The sequence below is a fragment of the Salvelinus sp. IW2-2015 genome, linkage group LG18 (assembly GCF_002910315.2).
Source record: "Salvelinus sp. IW2-2015 linkage group LG18, ASM291031v2, whole genome shotgun sequence".
In the NCBI taxonomy this organism is placed as follows: Eukaryota; Metazoa; Chordata; class Actinopteri; order Salmoniformes; family Salmonidae; genus Salvelinus; species Salvelinus sp. IW2-2015.
This window is the reverse complement of record NC_036858.1, coordinates 5907122-5929888: the sequence shown is the minus strand read 5'-3', so window position 1 is coordinate 5929888 and position 22767 is coordinate 5907122. Positions and strand designations below refer to the sequence as shown.

Sequence of the window (22767 nt, the reverse complement as noted above, 5' to 3'; positions counted from 1 at the left end):
TTATATATTTTTTGTGATTTTTAAAATCTTGTGTGGATTGTTTTGACATAGAACTTATGTAAGATTAGAACATGAAAGAAGTGTTCACCACATAGCTCCTTTATTTTTTCTGTTGTACCTTGTCTTTCTATAAGCATTGTTTACATCCCTAAGGTGTATTCCATCAGTGTTAAAGGCCCAGTGCAGTCAATTCAGTTTTTCATGTGTTTTGTATCATATTGGTACAGCTGAGGAAACTAACACTGTTAAAGTATGAACAATTTTGACCAGTTTATTTAACTAGGCAAGTCAGCTAATAACAAATTCTTATTTACAATGACAGCCTACCCCGGCCAAATCCTAACCTGGACTACGCTGGGCCAATTGTGCGCCGCCCTATGGGACTCCCAATCACGGCCTGTTGTGATACAGCCTGGAATCGAATCAGGGTCTGTTGTGATGCCTCTAGCACTGAGGTGCAGTGTCTTAGACCGCTGCGCCACTCAGGGGCCCATGGATTGCTCCCGAAGCCACAATCCTAACTGTGTTTAATGCACCGCTTTAGTGTCCTCTACTCGGACCACTCTGACATTCCTAATAAAATTCTTGCTTGAGAATAGTTTTTTGCTAAAAAGTTTTTCTTTCTTTTTGACAATTTTAATGGACAACTATCACAGTAAGTTACTTGTTACCCAGAAATGACTTGATATTGAGATAAAAATGGCTGGACTGGGCAATGTTACATGTGTGAGTAAGGCCCACTTCCACCTCAGTTCTTACTTTGCAAACCAGCTCGAATGAGATTGCATGAGTAAGTCCTTGCATTAAACTATTTAAGGCCAAGGATTAGCGAGGCTTCTCTTGGGTAGGGGAAAATAGGTTAAGGTGTCTATTCAAGGAATGTTACAACAAGGACTTAGCTGTAAGGTTACTGCTGCAGAATACTCATATGGTTGGTTCCAAGCAGTGCCTTATGAATAATTCTCAGTTTGATGCCTTTTTTTATTTATTTTATTTATACAATTTGCAACTGGTTTGGTGATAAATATATAATTGTCCTTTTTCAGATAATTGGGTGTCTTTGTTTTTCATTTGATTCGATTTTTGTTTTGGCCTGTATCCAAAAGCTGTCTTTGCACTTTGTTATACACTGTACAAAAATGTGCAATAAAGATGATAGTACAATGGCTATCAACACAATCTTTGAGTAATTGTCTTTTTGTCACTGTTGAATGGAAGCCATGCGGGACAATGCAGTTGTATGAATGGCAAACCAACCTGATGATGTCAGAGCACAAAGTAGGACTTGAAACCCTTGACGCTAATAATACAAGATAAACGCTCAAATAGTACCATGTGTTTTTATTTATTTCAAAAAGTCATTCAAGACTACATCACACAATGTCAATCAGTAAAGTATCCTATATCCTTCCTGATACATTCAGATACAAATCATTTGGTTTGGTTGATGGATGTCTTTGGTAACGGGAAAGTTCCCCAACTGCTGGAAGGGGCTGGCCAGTGACGGTTGTTTTGTTGTGGAACATGGTTTATATTTACAGCCTGATTCTGATATGTGGAATTTTACACCCATGATATCCATCTGACTAGTTCCAGATCAGCTGCTTTCACAGAAACCTGCAATGGAGGAATAAAACACGTTTACACATACTGCTTATAACTGATATTTGAATTACATAATAGTTCATTAGACCAGAAGTTGCACAATTGGTTTTTGCACAAAAGTAAAGTATTACTTTGAATTACTAAATTGACTCATAACAACGCTTACCAGTGTGTGAAACACGTCTATATTTGCCGAGGAAGCAGATCTCCTTTTTCTTGTCGGTGACAATCTTCTGGTCCTCAGGCCTCAGACCGGTGGAGTGACGGGAGAAGATGAAGGAGTATCCGTCCAGGCAGGTGCCGTCCAGGTCAACTTCTCTGCAGGAGTAGTGGATGGCATAGTTGTCGTAGTCAGTGTCAATGACCCAGTGGTCATCATCTATGTGGAGGAGAGAGGAGACAGAATAAAAACAATGGTTGGTTTAACAGCAGGCTTTGGACAGTAGGCAGCTTCATCAATGGCATGCTATCATGTACAAATGAAGAATAGTCAAGTTATCATCAATTGGTGGTGGTGTAATTCAATGGAACATTCTGTACAACAATAGGAGATTTTAGTCTTGTATTTTGAGTCTGTAGTCTTTCTTACTTCCAGACTGGAGGTATGCAGCAGCGCCCCAGTATCTCATCTTGAACTTGGCAGGGTCTGGAGTGTCCTCGAAGGTGCCGAACATGTTGGCACACATTTCCCAGTTGCTAAAGGGAGGAAAAGGAGAGTTTAAAGGGAGGATAAGGGGAGGATAAAGGGAGGAAATGGGGAGGAAAAGGAGAGTTTAAAGGGAGGAAAAGGGGAGGATAAAGGGAGGAAAGGGGGAGGATAAAGGGAGGAAAAGGAGAGTTTAAAGGGAGGATATGGGGAGGATAAAGGGAATATAAGGGGAGGATAAAGGGAGGAAAATGAGAGTTTAACAGGAGGATATGGGGAGGATAAAGGGAATATAAGGGGAGGATAAAGGGAGGAAATGGGGAGGATGAAGGGAGGAAATGGGGAGTTTAAAGGGAGGATAAAGGGAATATAAGGGGAGGAAAAGGGAGGAAAAGGGGAGGATGAAGCGAAGATAAATGAGTAAGTTCAGTAGAAGTAAATGCATGATGAATTTTAGAAGGTTTGAGAAACAATTTTGATCGTTTGGAAGTAAACAGAACTCACTTAAGGATGATAACTCTTCCCTGGGCAGTTGCAGTCATTTTGCCACTTCCATCTACTGAGAACTGAGCAACAACATTGTCCAGGAGGAACAGACCAACAGGATCTTTCTTGGCCACAGCATACCACCTACCAGTATACTGCAAGATGAAATGAGAGCTCTATCAATCTCTGCATAACATACAATGAATGAAATTCCAGTTACATTCTACATTGAACATTCCAAGGCTGATAGATCAAATTGGACAAGAGCAGAGATACTTTATGGAAAGTGACATTTCGGAAATGTGAATTTTGTTCTTACCCTGCTTCTGTCGAAGTTCTGCATGACCTGAATGTTTGAAACCTGACAGTCCTGTGCCCAGCATGTCGCCAGAACACAGAGGGCCACACAGATTCTCAGCATGTTGCCTTGTTGATGGATCTGTGGAAGACAGAGCCCAGAGTCATAAGAAAATATCACAACATCACAATCAGTACATCTGGCCATATACCACTCCATTACAGCTTCAATCTAAAAAAGGATGCAAACTAATCAAAAATATGAAAAGTGAGTTAAAAAGGTAATTGACAGTAAAAAAGAAGATCTGCCAGAAAAACCCTAAGCAGAGTACATGTAAAACCCTACTATCCCTTCCCATGCAGTTCATACCTTGTAAAGTCTGAGGTGCCTTAGAGGTGCTGTTCATCTACAAACAGAGGTTTTTATAGTGTAGAGTCCTGCCACAGCCAGGGTTGAGTAAGAACAACAACAGATGTGAGACAGCCCCTAACCAATTGGGAGAACATTACGTAACTCCAACCAAGACTCCCATTTTGTCCAGATGTGTTCTGCACATTTGACCCCAGTCCCAAAAATGTGTTTTTGCTGCCTTATGAAACATCTGTTGTGGGTAAAGGCAAGAGCATATCTGGAATACTATACATTATACATACTCACTATCAATCACTAACCGTGAAATGTTCTGCTTCAGCAGTACGAGCCCCGGGTTAACGTCCAGATCCAGACTTTGAAAGAAATGTTTCAGCTCGCTTTTTCCCCCTGGAACAACTACAATATGTTACTTCTGGTTAGTCTCATCTCACTGGGCGAAAACTGGTTGAATCAACGTTGTTTCCATGTCATTTCAACAAAAATGTCAATGTGATGATGTTGAATGAACTTGGAAACGTGATTGGTTTTGAAAAAAGTAATCAACGTAAGGGAATTTCGTMTTTTTTCACCCAACTTTTTAACTAAATCCAATGGCATGATGACTTATCTTGTTGATTTCACAATGAATTCATGTTGAATTTACGTTAGTTGATAACTCAACCAAAACTAAATCAAAACTAGCTGTTGATCTGACGTCTGTGCCCAGTGTGATGTCATTACTCCACTTTTCTTAAAGGTTCAATGCAACCGATTTGATCTCAACATCAAATCATTTTTGGGTAACAATTAAGTACCTTACTATGATTGGTTGAAATTTAAATGGTCAAAAATAAACAAAAATAGCTTTTTAGCAAACAGCAATTTCTCAAGTAATAATTTTGCTCGGACTGTCTGGGAGTGGTCTGAGTGGGGAGGGGAAAACTGAAAATKAGCTGTTATTGGTAGAGAGGTTTGGAACTCTCTTTCTTATTGGTCTATTAACTAATTTACTGCATGGTTATGTCACCATGGAAAGCCAAAACTCCATCTCTCCAAAACAGGCAGACATTTCAGGCGGCCTTTTCAAACAGCTCTACACTAAAAAGGCAATTTTCACAATTTCACAGTATCATTCCAACCTCATAGTGTGGAAATATTTATAAAACACAGGACATGTCGTTTTTGACTGCACTGGGCCTTTAACATTTTTCACTTTTCACTCGAAAGCTATGTTAGGCAATCATGTTAAATATTATTTTATTGCTCAATGTTAAATAAATCTATAATAGATCCTATCCTGTATAGAACATCCTGTGGAGAAAAGAACATTGACTTCTAGTTTGCTATGCAATCAATATCAAAGAGAAAAACATTTCAATACAGTGAGTGATCAAACAGAATTAATCAATAGTTGTATTCCATTGATCATACCACACCAGCAAATAGGACATTATAAAGGCTCATACACGATAACAAGTTATAAAGCATTATACCTGCAGGCTGTATGTAAAGTGTTATGAAATGGCCATATACAGTAAATGAGGGTGCAGGCACTTACTTTCATGGCCATAAAACCTTGTTTTATGGTTTAAAGCTGCCATTAAGCTTCCCAGGCAGATATTTGTTTTTCTTTCTAGGACCATATAACCGTGACCCAGGAGTCCAGCACCCCAGAAAAGGAAACTCGGAAAAGCCAAACATGCGTCTTATGTAACTTGGCACGGCTAAACCGCAAAAAGCATCAGTTGCCCCAAAGAATGGCTGGACCAGTACCAGAGTCAGGAAAAAGTTTGATTTTTATCTGCTGGATATGTAACATAGTATTCCAAACTATATATGCATATACAGTACCAGTCAAAAGTTTGGATACACCTACTCATTCAAGGGTTTTTCTTTATTTTTACTATTTTCATGTAGTAACCAAAAAAGTGTTTAGAAAAATCTGAATATATTTTAGATTCTTCAAAGTAGCCACCCTTTGCCTTACAATTGGCTCATTCATACCCCCTCCTCTCTCCTGTAACTATTCCCCAGGTCATTGCTGTAAATGAGAATGTGTTCTCAGTCAACTTACCTGGTAAAATAAGGATTAAAAATAATAATATAAAATCAATACATTTAGTTGATGTCAGCTTTGAACACTCTAGGCATTCTCTCAACCAGCTTCACCTGGAATGCATTTCCAACAGTCTTGAAGGAGTTCCCACATATGCTGAGCACTTGTTGCCTGCTTGTCCTTCACTCTGCGGTCCAACTCATCCCAAATCATCTCAAATGGGTTGCGGTTGGGTGATTGTGAAGGTCAGGTCATCTGATGCAGCACTCCATCACTCTCCTTCTTGGTCAAATAGCCCTTACACAGCCTGCAGGTGTGTTGGGTCATTGTCCTGTTGGAGAACAAATTATAGTCCCACTAAGCATAACCAGATGGGATGGCGTATTGCTGCAGAATGCTGTGGTAGCCATGCTGGTTAAGTGTGCCTTGAATTCAAAATAAATCACAGACTGTGTCACCAGCAAAGCACCCCCACACCATCAAACCTTCTCTATGCTTCACGGTGGGAACCAAACATGCAGAGATCATCCTACTCTGCGTCTCACAAAGACACGGCGGTTGAAATCAAAAATCTCAAATTTGAACTCATCAGACCAAAGGACAGATTTCCACCAGTCTAATGTCCATTGCTTGTGTTTCTTGGCCCAAGCAAGTCTCTTCTTATTATTGGTGTCCTTTAGTAGTGGTTTCTTTGCAGCAATTCAACCATGAAGGCCTGAATCACACAGTCTCCTCTGAACATTTGATGTTGAGATGTGTCTGTTACTTGGGCTGTAATTGACTGTATATACAGTGCATTTGGAAAGTGTTCAGACCCCTTCCCTTTTTCCACATTATGTTGTGTTACAGCCTTAATCTAAAATTGATTAAATTATATTTTTCCTCATCAATCTACACACAATACCCCATAATGACAAAGTGAAAATAGGTTTTTAGAAATGTTTACAAATGTATATAACATACAAAACAGAAATATCTTATTTACATATCTATTCAGATTCTTTGGTATGAAACTCTAAATAGAGCTCAGGTGCATCCTGCTTCCATTGATCATCCTTGAGATGTTTTTATAACTTGATTGGAGTCCACCTGTGGTAAATTCAATTGATTGGACATGATTTGGGAAGGCACACACCTGTCTATATAAGGTCCCACAGTTGACAGTGTATGTCAGAGCAAAAACCAAGCCATAAAGTCGAAGGAATTGTCTGTATAGCTCCGAAACAGGATTGTGTCGAGGAACAGATCTGGGGAAGGGTACTAAAACATTTCTGCAGCATTGACGGTCCCCAAGAAGCCAGTGGCCTCCATCATTCTTAAATGGAATAAGATTGGAACTGAGCAAACTGAGCAATTGAAGGATAAGGGCTTTGGTCAGGGAGGTGACCAAGAACCCGATGGTCACTCTGCCAGAGCTCCAAAGTTCCTCTGTAGAGATAGGACAACCTTCCAGAAGGCCAACCATCTCTGCAGCACTCCACCAATCAGGCCTTTATGGTAGAATGGCCAGACGGAAGCCACTCCTCAGTAAAAGGCCCATGACAGTGTCACGGCCGTTGTAAGGAGGAGACCAAGGCGCAGCGTTGTAAGCGTACATTCTTCTTTATTATAAGAATTAACATTGAACAAACGAACAAAATAACAAAACGAACCGTGAAGCTAATATGAGTAGTGCAGACAGGCAACTAAACATAGAACAAGAACCCACAAACACCAAAGGGAAAATGGCTACCTAAATATGATCCCCAATCAGAGACAACAATAAACAGCTGCCTCTGATTGGGAACCATATCAGGCCACCATAGACATACGAATCACCTAGACCTACAAAAACCCTAGACATACAAAAAACCTAGACAATAGAAAAACTAACATACCCACCCTAGTCATACCCTGACTTAACCAAAATATAAAGAAAACAGAGATATCTCAGGTCAGGGCGTGACAGACAGCCCGCTTGGAGTTTGCTAAAAGGCACCTAAAGGACTCTCAGACCATGAGAAACAAATGTATCTTGTCTGATGAAACCAAGATTGAACTCTTTGGCCTGAATGCCAAGCGTCACATCTGGAGGAATCCTGGCACCATCCCCAGGGACTGGGAGACTAGTCAGGATCAAGGGAAAGATGAACGGAGCAAAGTACAGAGAGATTCTTGATGAAAACCTACTCCAGAGCGCTCAGGACCTCAGACTGGGGCGAAGGTTCACCTTCCGACAGGACAACGACCCTAAGCACACAGCCAAGACAAGGCAGAAGTGGCTTCAGGACAAGTCTCTGAATGTCCTTGACTGGCCCAGCCAGAGCCTGGATTTGAACCCGATTGAACATCTCTATAGAGACCTGAAAATAGCTGTGCAGCGACGCTCCCCATCCAACTTGACAGAGCTTAAGAAGATCTACAGAGAAGAATGGGAGAAACTCCCCAAATACAGGTGTGTCAAGTTTACCGTCTCATACCCAAGAAGGCTCGAGGCTGTAATCGCTGCCAAAGGGGCTTCAACAAAGTAATGAGTAAAGGGTCTGAATACTTATCTAAATGTCATGTTTCAGGGGGGGGTTATAAATTTGCAAAACTGTATATAAACCTGTTTTTGCTTTGTCGTTATTGGGTATTGTGTGTAGATTAATGAGGGGGGGGGGGGGGGGACTATTTTATCCATTTTAGAATAAGGCTGTAACGTAACAAAATGTGGAAAAAGTTTTTTCCAAATGCACTGTATATATATATAAATTCTCTTTAGGGGGCAGGGTGACTATTATGAATGTTTTGTAACTTCATGAGGTGTTTTGTAACTTTGTGGTACACCCCCAACTGTACAATCCATCAGGTTGGTTACAGTCACCTGTGAAGCTTGTTTACAACCAACCACAACGCTCTTCGCCAAGCAGCATCCGATCAGGGATCTACAGTGTGGAAAGGTGATGATAGGGGAAGGCTGATTAATCAGTAGCAGATGGTGATTGAGGGAAAGTCCTCCACATGTTTTATATTTATATCAACACAAGTAACCTGGTTGGTGTGGCTGCCTTTCTGGACACAGTGCTGCTTGTTATCCACTTGGAGTCTGTTGACCCTAACAGAACTGAGAGGCCGCAGCCGGTTCACACACGACTGCAATGACAGACCGTGGGGTTTGATGGAATGGGATCGCTTTTTGAACACAACCAATCCAAATTGATTGCAGACTTTATGTATCTAGTCTATTGTTGTTTCCCTATTCGTCTCATTGCAGCCAGCGACGTTATTACCACATGGCTTTCTTCATGAGATTAACTCCTAGTGTCCATGTGACTAATCCATTCCACTGTACCAGGCCAGGCCCCATCTCTCTCTTTCTCTGTCAAGGAGGACATCCCACTAATCACTTTTACTTAATAAGGGATTTAGACTGCCAAGTCCCATTGATACAGATCTTTTATTGCCTTGCTCTCTGAATAGAATTCAGTTGCTTGCTGTGTTGGCTGGGAGAGAGAAAGACCCATTGTTCCCCGTAAACACATTATGGGCCAGTCTTAATCCCACATGTGAAAATAGACAGAGAAACTCTCGCTGTCCTGCCTTGCCAGACTGTGTGATAGGGTTACAATAGGACCATCTTTCTCAGAACTCTGATTCTCCTCACTTGGCAAGGCTTCCAGACTGCCCTATGACAGTGAGATTGAGGTCATTAAGATCAAGCACTTCTCCCAACACTGTGGACATAATGCAGTAGGTTTATCAATGTTTTAGTGGGGTGGTATGCACACATCCATAAAAAGACTTGTCCCAGGTGTCTTTTGTTCCACTGCATGTTTACCACACTGGATCCGTACCAAGACAAAAATGGACTGGTCAAAGCTTTACAGAGGGAACTAATCTAATTTAGATCATTTTTGAATTGCTTTACTGATGCATTTAACCTACCTACTTGGCATTTGTCTTCACTTTGACTGTAAATATAGGTAGGGCAATTCTTATGAAAACAAATCCCTGTGAGAGAGAGTTCTGTGGTGGGGAGGCTGGGACCAGCTATTACTTGCATGACCCCTCCACAAACCTTTCTCAAATGTTTTCTTGGAACTATAGTGCAGAACTGAAGAGTTGTTCCTTAAGGTCAACTGTACAACTACTTTCTACTCAAGTGGGAATATTGGGTGGATAATATATTTGATGAGTCAACAATTTTGTCCCAAAATGAACATTCTCTACCACGGCTGCAGTAGGGAGATAGCCCAAAACAACCTGCCTTGCTTGACTCAGATTGGATTGTCCAATATAAAATGATCTGTGTTGGGATTTGCAGGTTAAGAAAGCTTAGGGCTTTAATGTCATGATGTCACATTAATTAGCGGCCCCTCTTATCCTTTCAGTCTCTAAGCCACTACATTCTGTCAGCTTGTAGCAGAGTAAAGGACGTTTTGGTGATTTGTCCAGCACCACAGCAGAGGATGCACGTCGGTGCAAACGGAGGCCACTAACTACCCACCGTTTACACCTTGCGACTTTTCCCGGGTGATGCGTCTGTGAGAGAAGGGAGGCAAACGAGAACAATTCAAAATGGGAGACAAGGATAGTGTGGAGAAGTACCTGGAGAACAATCCCCAGTTCGCCAAAGAGTACTTTGACAAAAAGTTGAGCCCGGAAGTGATCGCGACAACGTTCGCAGAAAATCTCAAAGATCAGTCTTCCTTCAAAGATGTCTCCCAAATTCAGGAGGCCAACATCATCTATGACCTGGTCAAAGAAATGCAATCGCAAATCGTTATGGAAAAGGTATTGCACAAGGTCCTGCAGAGAGTTTGCTCGATTTTGAACGCCGACCGGTGCAGTTACTTTGGTCTTCGAGCTAGAAATGGAATACCTGAGCTTACAACGACGCTCTTCAATGTCACCCCTACCTCCAAATACGAAGAAAACCTAGTCAACCCCGCTAATGAGATTGTGTTTCCAATCGATATGGGTGTAGTTGGATACACAGCGCACTCCAAAAAGATGCAAAACATTCCGGATGTTACAAAGGTGAGTGCCATTGTCAGCAGGTGCCCAAGCGCCAAAGCGCATATAGAATGGGTACACGCGCCAAAGCGGGCGTAAAATGTGACCTAAAGCAATCCCAATGTATTCACACTTGTTCTGTATGCACACAGTTCTTGTCAGATAAATGGAGACGTTGGATACACATTTTAAAAAGTCATTCGTTTCACACATAAGTTTGACATTTGAACTGATGCAGATTTGAGAAGATAATGAAAGAAGGATTCATCCATGTCTGTTCTCTGTGTCATCTATTTTTGTTAATTCACTTTCATGGATTTTTTTTTAAGGTGTTGCCTATAGTCGTCTGGCATTGATTATCTGAGTCCAGAAGTCTGACCAATGCAAACTTTGATTAGTTCCTTTCACCAGGTATGCGGTGAAGTTATATGTATCCTTGAAAAAGGGATCCATTTTAAATGTTAATGTGGCCCATGTGTCATGGATGTTATCCCTCTATATAGTGCAGAAAATCCCCTTTACCTCCAGAAGCCATGAAACTGTCATTATTCTGGTTAATTTGTCATGAATTAATTGCGTAGGCCTACATTAATTTATCTACATAGTATTTTATTCTTTAGTTCATTTCATATTTTATCATATTCAAAACTGATATGATTGCAAAACTGTTTATGTTAAACTGGGGATGACTGAAGATAAATGTTGTAATTGGTCAACATGTATTTCTGCATGAACACCCTACTGAATGTATAAATTAACTACAGAATTCAAGTAGGGGTTCAATCTGGGCTTTGTTAGCCAGAAGATGTCCATAATTTGGCTACTTTGATTAGCCCATGATATTTTCAGTGATTTGAAAACCATTCTTATTACTCTCGAGATAATGGTAATAGAATTGTGGCATTTCAATGACATCCATAATGTGCAGGTTACAGAAACCATGGCAAGCAGAGGTAAGTTTTTTGTCTAGTGACTGTGTGCTCAGTAGCTGTCTCTTATACACATCTAGATGTGTATAAGAGACAGCAGTAGACCTTTACACACGGCATTCTATTAACTCAGGGCTAAGGAGGCTGTTAGCCCTGGGCTTATTGCAGTGCGAACGCGACTAATGTCTTGATCCAATATTTTTTATTTCACTTCCAGAATAACCGCTTCAGTGACTTTGTGGACAAGCAGACAGGATACAAAACCAAAAACATGCTCTCATTCCCCATGATGGCTGATAAGGAATGCCTTGGTGTTGCCATGGCACTAAACAAAATTGGGGCTGAAGAATTCTCAAAAGCCGATGAGGAAGTAAGTCCTGAGCTCTCAAAAGCAAATACCAGTCTTAGAAAGGTTTCTCAGTATTAGTCTTTATGAAAAAACCTTTCAAAAACCATATGATTAATACATAATAGCACAATTCACATGATACATGACATACATACACTGTATAGCCGACATTGCCCTAGTAATCAATATTACTTTAAAAGCCAAGCTAATACTGCAATAAAACTACCAGGGATTCTCTAGATCAAGAGAGGTGGCAATACTGCATATTCATTGTTAGCACGGTGTGAGGGGTGTATGGTATCAGTAGTCTGGAGGACATCGCATCAGATGAATGCCTGTTTGCTGAACTGAGAATTGATTTAATCTGATTTGGTTCTCAGCTCTGGAACAAGTACTTGATCTTTGCCCAAGTCATTGCCACGCAGCATCACACTGCATACATGTTCAACGTGGAATCCAGGAGGAGTCAGGTAAGAACCCAGTGAATCCCACCATTCAACATGAGCTGTCATCAACTGTGTCAGTCATGCTGGCCCTTGAATACAAAGACAAAGTTCACCAAGGCAATTTGCTATTAGTGTTTGAAGAATACGAAGAGTGGTGTAATGTATCAGTCATACAGTGCATTCGGAAAGTATTCAGAACCCTTCCCCTTTTCCCTACAGCCTTATTCTAATTATTATTTTTTTTTTTAAATCCTCATCAATCTACACACATTACCCCATAATGACGAAAACAGGTTTTTAGAAATGTTTGCAAATATATTAAAAATAAAAAACAGAAATATCTTATTCACACAAGTATTCAGACCCTTTGCTATGAGACTCAAAATTGAGCTCAAGTGCATCCTGTTTCCATTGATCATCCTAGGTGTTTCTACAACTTGATTGGAGTCCACTTGTGGTTAATTCAATTGATTGGACATGATTTGGAAAGGCACACACCTGTCTATATAAGGTCCCACAGTTGACAGTGCATGTCAGAGCAAAAACCAAGCCATGAGGTTTGAGACAGGATTGTGTCAAGGCACAGATCTGGAAAAGGGTACCAATAAACATTTTTACAGCGTTGAAGGTCCCCAAAAACACAGTAGCCTCCATCATTCTTAAATGAAAGAAGTTTGGAAGCTCTTCCTATAGCTGGCCGCCCGGCCAAACTGAGCAATCAGGAGAGAAGGGCCTTGGTCAGGGAGGTGACCAAGAACCCAATGTGTTTTTCCAGAAGGACAACCATCTCTGCAGCACTAAACCAATCAGGCCTTTATGGTAGAGTGGCCAGACGGAAGCCACTCCTCAGCAAAAGGCACATACAGCCCACTTGGAGTTTGCCAAAAGGACACCTAAAGGACTCTCAGAAAATGAGAAACAAGATTATCTGGTATGATGAAACCAAGATTGAGCTCTTTGGCCTGAATGCCAAGCATCACGTTTGGAGGAAACCTGGCACCATCCCTACGGGGAAGCATGGTGGCAGCAGCATCATGCTGTGGGGATGTTTTTCAGTGGCAGGGACTGGGAGACTAGTCAGGATCAAGGGAAAGACGAACAGAGAAAAGTACAGAGAGATCCTTGATGAAAACCTGTTCCAGAGTGCTCAGGATCTCAGACTGGGGCGAAGGTTCACCTCCAGCAGGTCAATGACCCTAAGCACACAACCAAGACAACGCAGGAGTGGCTTCAGGACAAGTCTCTGAATGTCCTTGAGTGGTCCAGCCATAGCCCGGATTTGAACCCGATCGAACATCTCTGAAGATACCTGAAAATAGCTGTGCAGCAACCTGACAGAGGTTGAGAGGATCTGCAGAGAAGAATGGGAGAAACTCCCCAAATACAGGYGTGCCAAGCTTGTAGCGTCATACCCAAGACACTCGAGGCAGTAATCGCTGCCAAAGGTGCTTCAACAAAGTACTGAGTAAAGGGTCTGAATACTTATGCAAATGTGATATTTCAGGGKTTTTTTTAAATATAAATTTGCAAAAACATTTCTAAAAAAACAGTTTTTTCTTTGTCATTATGGGGTATTATGTGTAGATTGATGAGGAAAAAACGAAACAATTTCATCAATTTTAGAATAAGGCTGTAACGTAACAAAATGTGGAAAAAGTCAAGGGGTCTGAATACTTTCCGAATGCACTGTGTATCAATGATCATCATACTATATCATCATATCAGTTAAAGTTTCCTGTAAAGCCGTGTTTCACCATGCAATCCATGACTCAAGAATTATAACAGTTTCCCCATTAAAAAAAGCAACAATAACATCTATTATTCTCCCTTGTTTCACTAGGTCCTTCTGTGGTCTGCCAGCAAAGTATTTGAAGAGTTGACAGACATTGAGAGACAGTTCCACAAAGCTCTGTACACTGTGAGAATCTACCTCAATTGTGAAAGATACTCTGTGGGCCTCTTGGACATGACCAAAGAGAAGGTTTGTTACTAGTGTATGATATGCTAAGGCATATTGCTGTTTTGTCACTGTCTTGATGTGGGCGCCATTTTGGATCTGCTCCCTCTGTGGTTTCTAAATGGGAACACTGAAATCCTGATTAATGTCTTCCCTCTCTTCTTGCAGGAGTTCTACGATGAGTGGCCAGTGAAGCTGGGAGACGTACCGCCATACAGCGGACCAAAGACCCCCGACGGAAGGGTAAGCATCCATTTACCTTTGATATGATTCTCGCTAAGCACTCTGCTCTTGTCTCTACTGCCGTGTCTATTACACAATCACAGCCAGTGAATGTTGTCCTGTGCATCTGCAGGAAGTCATCTTCTACAAGATCATCGACTATCTCTTAGAAGGACCCAAAGAGGAAATCAAAGTCATACCGTAAGTACCAGTAGCTTCTTGTCATAAATCTCTCATTATTATGCTTTCTGAAGAAACCAAAAAGTCTGAAAGTCCCAAAACACATCACTCACTTTCTTACTCACTCTGTTTCATTTAGGGGTCCTCCTATTGACCACTGGGCCCTGGTCAGTGGGCTCCCCACTTACGTGTCAGAGAACGGCTTTGTAAGTTGATGTGAAAGAGTGGATGTAGTCCATACATTAACCACAGACCATATACTATCATGTATGTAGGGCCTACTGTACATTGGAGACTTTTGAGAGTGATTTGACTTATTTATTTATTGATCCATGTATGTTTATTTAATTTGATCCCTCAGGTCCTCGGATTGTTTAGGATTGGGATGGGGGTGGGGGTGTAACTTAATTTTGTATGTATGTATTCATGTTTTCTGAGAATATTATTACTAAATTAAAAAAATAACATTTGATTGCGAAAAAGGAGTGATTTGGCTGAAATATGTCTTCTTCTTCTGTAGATTTGTAACATGATGAACGTTGCCGCTGATGAGTACTTCACGTTYCAGGTGAGGACTATGGTATTGAGTATAGGATGACCTTGGTGTTACAATATATCAAGTCAACAGCAACATGTGCTATTTGAAGACGGCCACCAGCCCTCAGATTGGTGTTGTATACCTAAAATGCAATATTCTAGGGATCATTCTCAAAGCGTTTACTAATCGACTTCATGCCGTTYTGTCTTTCAGAAAGAGGCTGTGGATGAGTCAGGTTTCGTCATCAAGAACGTCTTGTCCCTTCCCATCGTCAACAAAAAGGAAGAAATTGTGGGTATTGCCACTTTCTTCAACAGGAAAGATGGTAAACCATTCGATGAGCACGACGAACAGATCACTGAGGTAAGTGCACAGACATCCACTCTCTCTCTCGCTCTCTCTCACACTCTCTCTCTCTCTCTCTCTCTCTCAATTTCTTCCTCTTTCTCTCTCTTTTTCTCTCTCTCTTTTGCTCTCTCTCTCTCTCTCTCTCTCTCTCTCTCTCCTTTTCTCTCTATCAGTCATATCAACCACTTCTCTCATCATTCCTGTCATGGTTTGTGAACGTATGAGGTGGTAAAGACYTGTCTGCATTGTTCCAGGCCCTCACCCAGTTCCTGGGATGGTCGGTGTTGAACTGCGACACGTACGACAGGCTGAACCGAATGGAGTGGAGAAAGGACATCGCCCAGGAGATGCTCATGTGCCAGACTAGATGCACCAACACAGAAATGCAGAGTATCCTGGTGAGACCTGAGATATGTTAGATCTTAGACCGTATAGACAGTGGAGATTCACAGAGGAAACTAGCCTCACGGGACATACATTTTCTCTTTCCACAGAACACAAAGGAAAAGTTTGATGCGGATCCAGAGGACTGTGACCAGAAAGAGATGTACAAACTCTTGGTAGGATCATGTTTCAGGCTGTCAGTGAAAGTGGGTAGAGACACAATGATAATGTGGCAGAGTGGTGTGAGTGATCCACTTGGACAAGGGCACGATACCAAACACAAAACATGAAGTTATGAACAGGTTAATAATACCTTCAACTGCCTGTGAAAGTGCACTCGGCAGTTAATACATATTTGGTTATTCATTTGCCCTTGTGTAGAGATCAAATTGTCCTGTGGCCATAGACGTCGACCTGCTACTGTTCTCCTTCAGTGACTTTCCTGTGACTGAGCACGGCCTCATCATGTGCGGAATTCGCTGCTTCTTTGAGTTGAACGTGGTGGAGAAGTTCAAAGTGCCAGCAGAGGTCAGTCCTGAAGCCCCTGGCTAGTAAAACAATCMTGTTTATTTGAATGTAGTTATTTAGTTGTAACCTCAGCATTATACAGTAAATGTCCCCAGAATGCATTGCAATGTATAAACTGTACATGACTCAATACATTCATTTTGTCAAACTACTASGCTATGTCTTACTGGTTTGCTCATACAAATCAAATCAGATGTTATTTGTCACATGCACCGAATACAACAAGTGTAGACTTTACCGTGATATGMTTACTTACGAGCCCTTTCCCAACAATGCAGTTAAAAAGTAAGGAAATGAGCAAATAGAATAGAAAATATAAATAGAAAATAGCAACAATAAAATTACAATAACGAGGCTATATACAAGGGGTACCGGTCCCGGAGTCAATGTGCAGGGGTACGAGGTAGTTGAGGTAATATGTACATGTACTGTAGCTCGTGGTAAAAGTGACAARCAGATCATTGGTAAAATATCCTTCATGTCATAGTGTTTCCTTTTCCCATGTACAACCAGACCCTCACGCGATGGATGTACACTGTCCGGAAAGGTTACCGTGACATCACTTACCACAACTGGAGACACGGCTTCAACGTGGGCCAGACCATGTTCTGTCTTCTACAGGTGAGTCCCTTAACTCCTACAGCACCAGTACTATCACCTGATACCCACATCGATTTACAGAATGACGGTGGATAACCTCACCAAAAGAAGAGTAGTTAAAAGTTCATGTTTGTTTAGAGACATTGATGCTGCCAACCAATGGCTGCCCACTAATGTAGGTCAGGGAGGTGGGCCAACTGTTTGATAATGGATCGATCACTCCACCCCTCCCATTTTGTTTGATAATGGATCGTTTCTTTGTGTGATGTTGTTTGTGAAGTAGAAAAACAATAAGAGAAAATATAATGGATCAGCCCTTTTGCTTCACAGACTGGCAGGCTGAGGAAATATTACTCTGACCTGGATGCCTTTGCCATGGTGGCCGCTGCATTCTGCCACGATATTGACCACAGGGGGACCAACAACTTATACCAGACAAAGTAAGAACCCCCTCCATTTACCTATGAGCATTAAAAGCGCAGATTGACGTTTATTGTCATGAGTCTTGTCTTGGAGGCAGAACTGAGCGATTTCCCCTTAGATAGACCAGCTGCAAAGTCAAAACTGGTTATATTGTAAAAGGGTTAGGCATTAGGGTTAGCAGTGTGGTTAAGGTTAGGGTTAAGGTTAGGGTTAGGGTTCGGTTTAAAATCAGATTTKATGACTTTGTGGCTGTGCCAGATAGCGACCACTCTGCAGAGCTGCTGTCAGAACAAAATGCATGACGGAGAAAAAAAACACCAACCAGCACTCGAAGCACTCTTAAAATCATCACAGTTTAGTTATCTGTTATTGGTTTGGAATGTGCCGTTTGGGGTCTAACGATTGGGTGTTACCCCTCTCTGACCTGCAGGAGTGGATCSCCTTTAGCCAAACTGCACGGATCCTCCATCATGGAGAGGCACCATTTGGAGTATAGCAAGACGCTCATGGCTGAGGAGGTTAGAGACCCCTGACTCCAGTKCTGTGTCCCAAATGGCACCCTATTCCCTATAGAGTGCACTTTTTTKGGGCCAGTGTTTGTACACAAGGCAATCGCGGGAGTTGAACTCTTACATTTTTCTCTACTCCTCCTTCAGAGCCTGAACATCTTTGTGAATCTCCAGAAGCGTCAGTTTGAGACTGTACAGCACTTGTTTGACGTCTGCATCATTGCCACTGATCTGGCCTTGTACTTCAAGTGGGTTTTTACAATTGTTATTATCTCCAATATAGCTGCTTCTTAATATACTGAATCAGTATCACCTATCATGTGCAAACTGCTAATTTGACTGTTGGTCTGGCCCCCAGAAAAAGAACAATGTTCCAGAACATTGTGAACGCCACTGAGCCAATGGAAACCGAGAAGGATAAAATCGATCATATTTCCAACAACCCAATCAGGAAGGAAATTATCATGTGAGTAGGAATGTTCTTCTGTCCGCCATCTCAGGGGTTTGCTACACGATTGCAAACTTGAGGCAGTTGGCCACTTTTCTTAAAGTGCACATTGCCACAGTTTATGGTTGCTTTTATAACATTAATGAAGATTCTTGTATGATTCTGGAATAATTCCTCTAACAGTACTGTCCCTTCTTGTGTGTCAGGGCCATGATGATGACAGGTTGTGACTTGTCTGCCATCACCAAACCATGGGAAGTCCAGAGCAAGGTGGGTGCTGTATCTGTCCACCATGTCATGAAACAAAACAACACAGGAGAACAAAACCCCTTTTTCCATTTCCTCCAAACAATATAAACCACAGGATGCTCCGAGGTGCAGATTAGTACTGATACATTCTTTGCTGCCAATTCTCTACCTCATAGGTGGCTCTTATGGTCGCAGCTGAGTTCTGGGAGCAAGGTGACTTGGAAAGGACCGTTCTCGATCAGCAACCCATTGTGAGTTTGTGAGGAAAGAAAACCGCAGTTTCTTCACAATAGATGTTTATAGAGTAATCACTAACTTATGTTAGTTCTCTGTTTGTTTTGATCTTACCCCATCTCATTCATTTCTCCTCAGCCCATGATGGACAGAAACTGTGCAGCGGAGTTACCCAAGATGCAGTGCGGTTTCATTCAGTTTGTGTGTGCATTCGTATACAAGGTAACTGCCTGGCTGGTTGAAATTCAACCAAGCCCTATTTTTTTTGTGTGTCTTAATTCATTGGGATCGATTAGAAAGAAATCAGCTTGTGGTATTTGTCATTTTATTTTTGGAAACGGAATCATCCTTATAAAAATAGATGAGATCAGTTTCTCTGTGAACTATCAATATCAACTTCGGTGACGGAGCCATCCAGTTTAGACCACCTGAGAGCCTAGTAGGCTTATCTATCTCTAAGTGTGCACCAGATAAACTCCCCAGCAGGAATGTTTGCACCGTAAAGGAATATGTCAGGCTGAGTGACAGTCSCGGGTATGTGAATGCTTGCATTAAATGGGGCCTACTTGTGTGCAGGAATTCTCAAGGTTCCACGTAGAGATCACCCCCATGTTTGATGGGCTGAACATCAACCTAAAGAACTGGAAAGAGCTGGCCGACATCCACGCCGCCAAGATGGCGGCCATTGAGGAAGAGAAAAAGAAGCTTGAGGCACCACCAGGTGACATTTGAAATACATTCAAGTCTCAAAGAAATCAGGGTTGGAGTCAATTTGGAATTTATTTCAATTYAAGCCATGAATTGAAGTTCWATTTTTAATTGAATTTAAGAAGTTTWAAAAATCTAATGTTTACATAATATTGKTCACCATATGTCAAAATAAACATTTATTATAAGATAAGATAGTACTTTACTAATCCCCCAAACGTTGATTAATAAAGTGATATACCAAGAGTGTACAAAACATTAAGAACACCTGCTCTTTCCATGACATAGACTGACCAAGTGAATCCAGGTGAAAGATATTATCCTTTATTGATGTCACTTGTTAAATATACTTCAATGAGTGTAGATGAAGGTGTGGAGACAGGTTAAAGAAGGATTTTTAAGCCTTGAAACAATTGAGACATGATTGTATATGTGTGCAACTCAATATTAGGAAGGTGTCCTTAATGTTTGTTTTGTATACTCAGTGTAATGACGGGTAGAAGAAATTAACCATTTAAATTTCATTGAGTTAAATATACTTCCTTTAAAGGGTAAATCTGCAGTTGCTACATCCATTTTATGTCATCTAAATTAGATGTACCCATTGATTCTTGAAGAATATAACTTATAAATGCCTCATAAGCTTAGTTCAACTGTTGTACCCAATCAGAACCCAAATGTTAGCTTGTTTTACTCCAATGTTTGTAAACAAAGTACATGTAAACAAACACTATATAGCCTCAAACCATAGTTAAAAGTATAATTTTGATCGTGGATGGTCAGTCCTTTCATCCATAGCACTGTCTATGAGTGGTAACATTTCTCCAGCTCCATCCCCTAAGCTTTTTACCGAAACAGGGGCGGGGAATACGCTTTGTTATTGTTTCAACTGCTGATTTCCTCTTTAATTCAAATTCAATTCAAATTCTGCTTCCTGTGGGGTGTGGCCAATTCTAATTCAATAATTGAATTAGAATTAAAGGGCCATTCGCAACATAATTCAGAATTAGCACCAACCCAGCAAGAAATACTATTGTACAATCTCCAGAGAAATATCCATACCAGTAAGTACCATTATTTTAGACACAGTGCCTGAGGCTTGTCAATGCATACACTAGCCAAGGCTCCTGTGGACATTCAGGCCACAAAGTTACCTAACCTTGGTGTTAAGGTTACCTAAGTTAAGTTATAGACAAACTGAGACAGTCTTCTTACTGTTTWTATTGCTGCTTCCTGTCTTGCTATTAAATCAAATCAATCAAACTTTTGATTTGATTTGTGTTGCTATGCATGTCATTGCTGTGTTGCTACTTGCTGCCTCACTGTCCTGCTGTCTGGTTTTCTGTTTAAACAGCAGATGAGGTTCCAGAGGGRGGAAAGTCCAAGACCTGCACCATTGCCTAACCCCCTGGAGTGTGCCTCTGCCCTTGCTGTGTGGYGGAGGATCCCTAGGCGCAGCAGGCAATCAGTGTGAAGTTGTGTCCCTGTGTGGACTGATCGCTTCCCCTCATTCTCAGGACTTGATAAGCCAATCCTGATGGATCAACACACTCAACACAGATGCACCAGCAGTTGGAGCATTACCATATCTGGACAGCACAGTTAAAGTAGAGCATATCTTTCACAGATAACTAACTATAGGTACTACTTAATCGACAACTAACATCATCTATGTAATGAAACAAACATTACATCTTAACATCTGCCAAATGGCATATACCGTATTTAAATACTATTTATTGAGACGCATTCTGCTTGRGGAAATAATTAGCTGTACATTTTTATCCATACTCTGATGGTCCATAAAGATATGAGKGTGAGAGTTCAGTGGACAAACTTTTATAACTGAGCTGTTTTATGAGAACAGGAATACTGCTAAATATCTGATATACTCATCTCAGGATTTTTTACGAACAAATATGAGTACAAATGATAACACAAACTCTGTAGAAAGAGAGAGACAGACACTGTTCCTTTAGAATGCTGTGCACAAGCTTCTTCCCATAACTCAAGCTTAAAAGGTCAACTTGCTACTGTGTTTTAGCAAGTGACAATTGACTTTACCGAAGGTTAATACAGTAGCAATGCTGAAAACGTGTACACTCTTCTGAGCCTTGTGAGGGTATATTTATGTTAATATGCTAAATATATATTTTTGGATGTTTGTCAGATTTTCTACTTGATGTATTTTAAGAGTCTTTAGATCGTATGAACTGATGATCTGGTTAGAAGTCGCGTTTGAGCATCAGGTATCSATTGCAAACTGTGTACAATTTTAAACTGCACAACATTTTCCCAATAACTTGAAAATGTAATATACATATTACTTGCTATTTATACATATGTGTATCATAAATTGAAATGCAGTAATCTTTCAAAAATGTAGATTATGCTATTATGTATGTGCATTCTCCAAAGAAATGTAGTTCATCACATAGGAAATGTATGTAAAATATGTACAAATTAAATCTACAATTTGCTTGTTACTAGGAGGCAAGCCTCGGAAATGTTCTATCRGGTTCGTGTGTCTTCAAGTACCTGACCATAAGATGATTTGATGGGATTGAGTTTGCTTGCCAGACAGCTTTTGAGATCTGCACAGCTTTAAACTTTAAATACCCTACTTACTGTAGATAAAGCAGGCTACTGAAGTCTTATCATATCTACTGTTTGTGAGGGCCATCATGTTTGTTTGATGGAGTACCAGCCTCCAATGTGGTCTCAGGCAGGCCAAAGTCCTTCTTTTCTTTGTTTGACCTTTTGGGGACCGGTGTAAAATGTACTTATGCAACAGTGAGAAAGTTAATTGATGAACCCGATTGAATTGCAATGGGGTTCCCATAAAAAGAACTCCTTACAAATCCTGCCGAGACATCTCCTTTCGACCTACTGTAACAGGTGACTGAGACGTCTGTGGAGGCATCCCAAAGTGGCCGTAAGCAGGAAACACAACGCAGGCAAACGTTTGATTCTTTGCTTATGCAACGTGCCCTCTCAAGCAAGAGCACTAATCCAATAAGAGTGGCTTTGACAGCCAACCTGCATCTTAAATGGCTTCTCTGAATCTTTGTTGCTAAAGCTGCTAGGCAGGGCAGACCACTCGGATCAGGGCTTTACACTACGACAGCCATATGGGAAAGTGAGTTCATCTCGTCTGCGCATACATTTAAAGGACCCCAAAATGTACATCTACTAATTAAATTGAGTTATCATTGAGAGAGATTAGAATTTGATGTCTGATGAAACGAATTCTACTGTATGTACGTGTCATAAGATGTAACGTGTTAACAAAATAA

At 41.0% G+C, this 22767-nt stretch overlaps 2 protein-coding genes across 3 annotated transcripts; one reads left to right on the top strand and one right to left on the bottom strand.

Annotated features, from left to right (window-relative positions):
• Positions 1-1326: 1326 nt before the first annotated feature.
• On the bottom strand, positions 1327-3492 carry LOC111978481 (retinol-binding protein 4-B). Of its 2 annotated transcripts, XM_024008578.2 has the most exons (6): positions 3405-3492; positions 3057-3176; positions 2756-2892; positions 2195-2301; positions 1772-1984; positions 1327-1617 (listed from the first exon to the last, which is right to left on the bottom strand). In XM_024008578.2, the coding sequence occupies exons 2-6, from the start codon at positions 3156-3158 to the stop codon at positions 1598-1600; spliced, it is 579 nt and encodes a 192-aa protein (XP_023864346.1). In that variant the 5' UTR covers positions 3159-3176; positions 3405-3492; the 3' UTR covers positions 1327-1597. The 2 variants fall into 2 exon arrangements, with proteins under 2 accessions (XP_023864346.1, XP_070304359.1); XM_070448258.1 differs by lacking the exon at positions 3405-3492 and having other exon boundaries at positions 3057-3331.
• A 6322-nt stretch (positions 3493-9814) lies between these two features.
• Positions 9815-21328, top strand: LOC111978501 (cone cGMP-specific 3',5'-cyclic phosphodiesterase subunit alpha'). Its single transcript, XM_024008605.2, has 22 exons — positions 9815-10443; positions 11566-11718; positions 12078-12167; positions 13984-14124; positions 14269-14343; positions 14456-14523; positions 14642-14708; positions 15023-15070; positions 15254-15403; positions 15643-15786; positions 15883-15948; positions 16154-16300; positions 16814-16921; positions 17231-17340; positions 17754-17841; positions 17980-18080; positions 18191-18298; positions 18487-18550; positions 18706-18780; positions 18902-18985; positions 19340-19484; positions 20826-21328. Exons 1-22 carry the CDS (start codon positions 9982-9984, stop codon positions 20873-20875), a joined length of 2544 nt encoding a protein of 847 aa, XP_023864373.1. The 5' UTR covers positions 9815-9981; the 3' UTR covers positions 20876-21328.
• Positions 21329-22767: the final 1439 nt, after the last annotated feature.

Coding starts and splice junctions, on each gene's coding strand:
- LOC111978481 (XM_070448258.1), bottom strand. CDS start 3,254: ATGGAGTGGTATATGGCCAGATGTACTGATTGTGATGTTGTGATATTT. Junction 2,893..3,056: donor AGAACTTCGACAGAAGCAGG/GTAAGAACAAAA, acceptor TTCATCTTGCAG/TATACTGGTAGGTGGTATGC. Junction 2,302..2,755: donor GGAAGAGTTATCATCCTTAA/GTGAGTTCTGTT, acceptor TCCTCCCTTTAG/CAACTGGGAAATGTGTGCCA.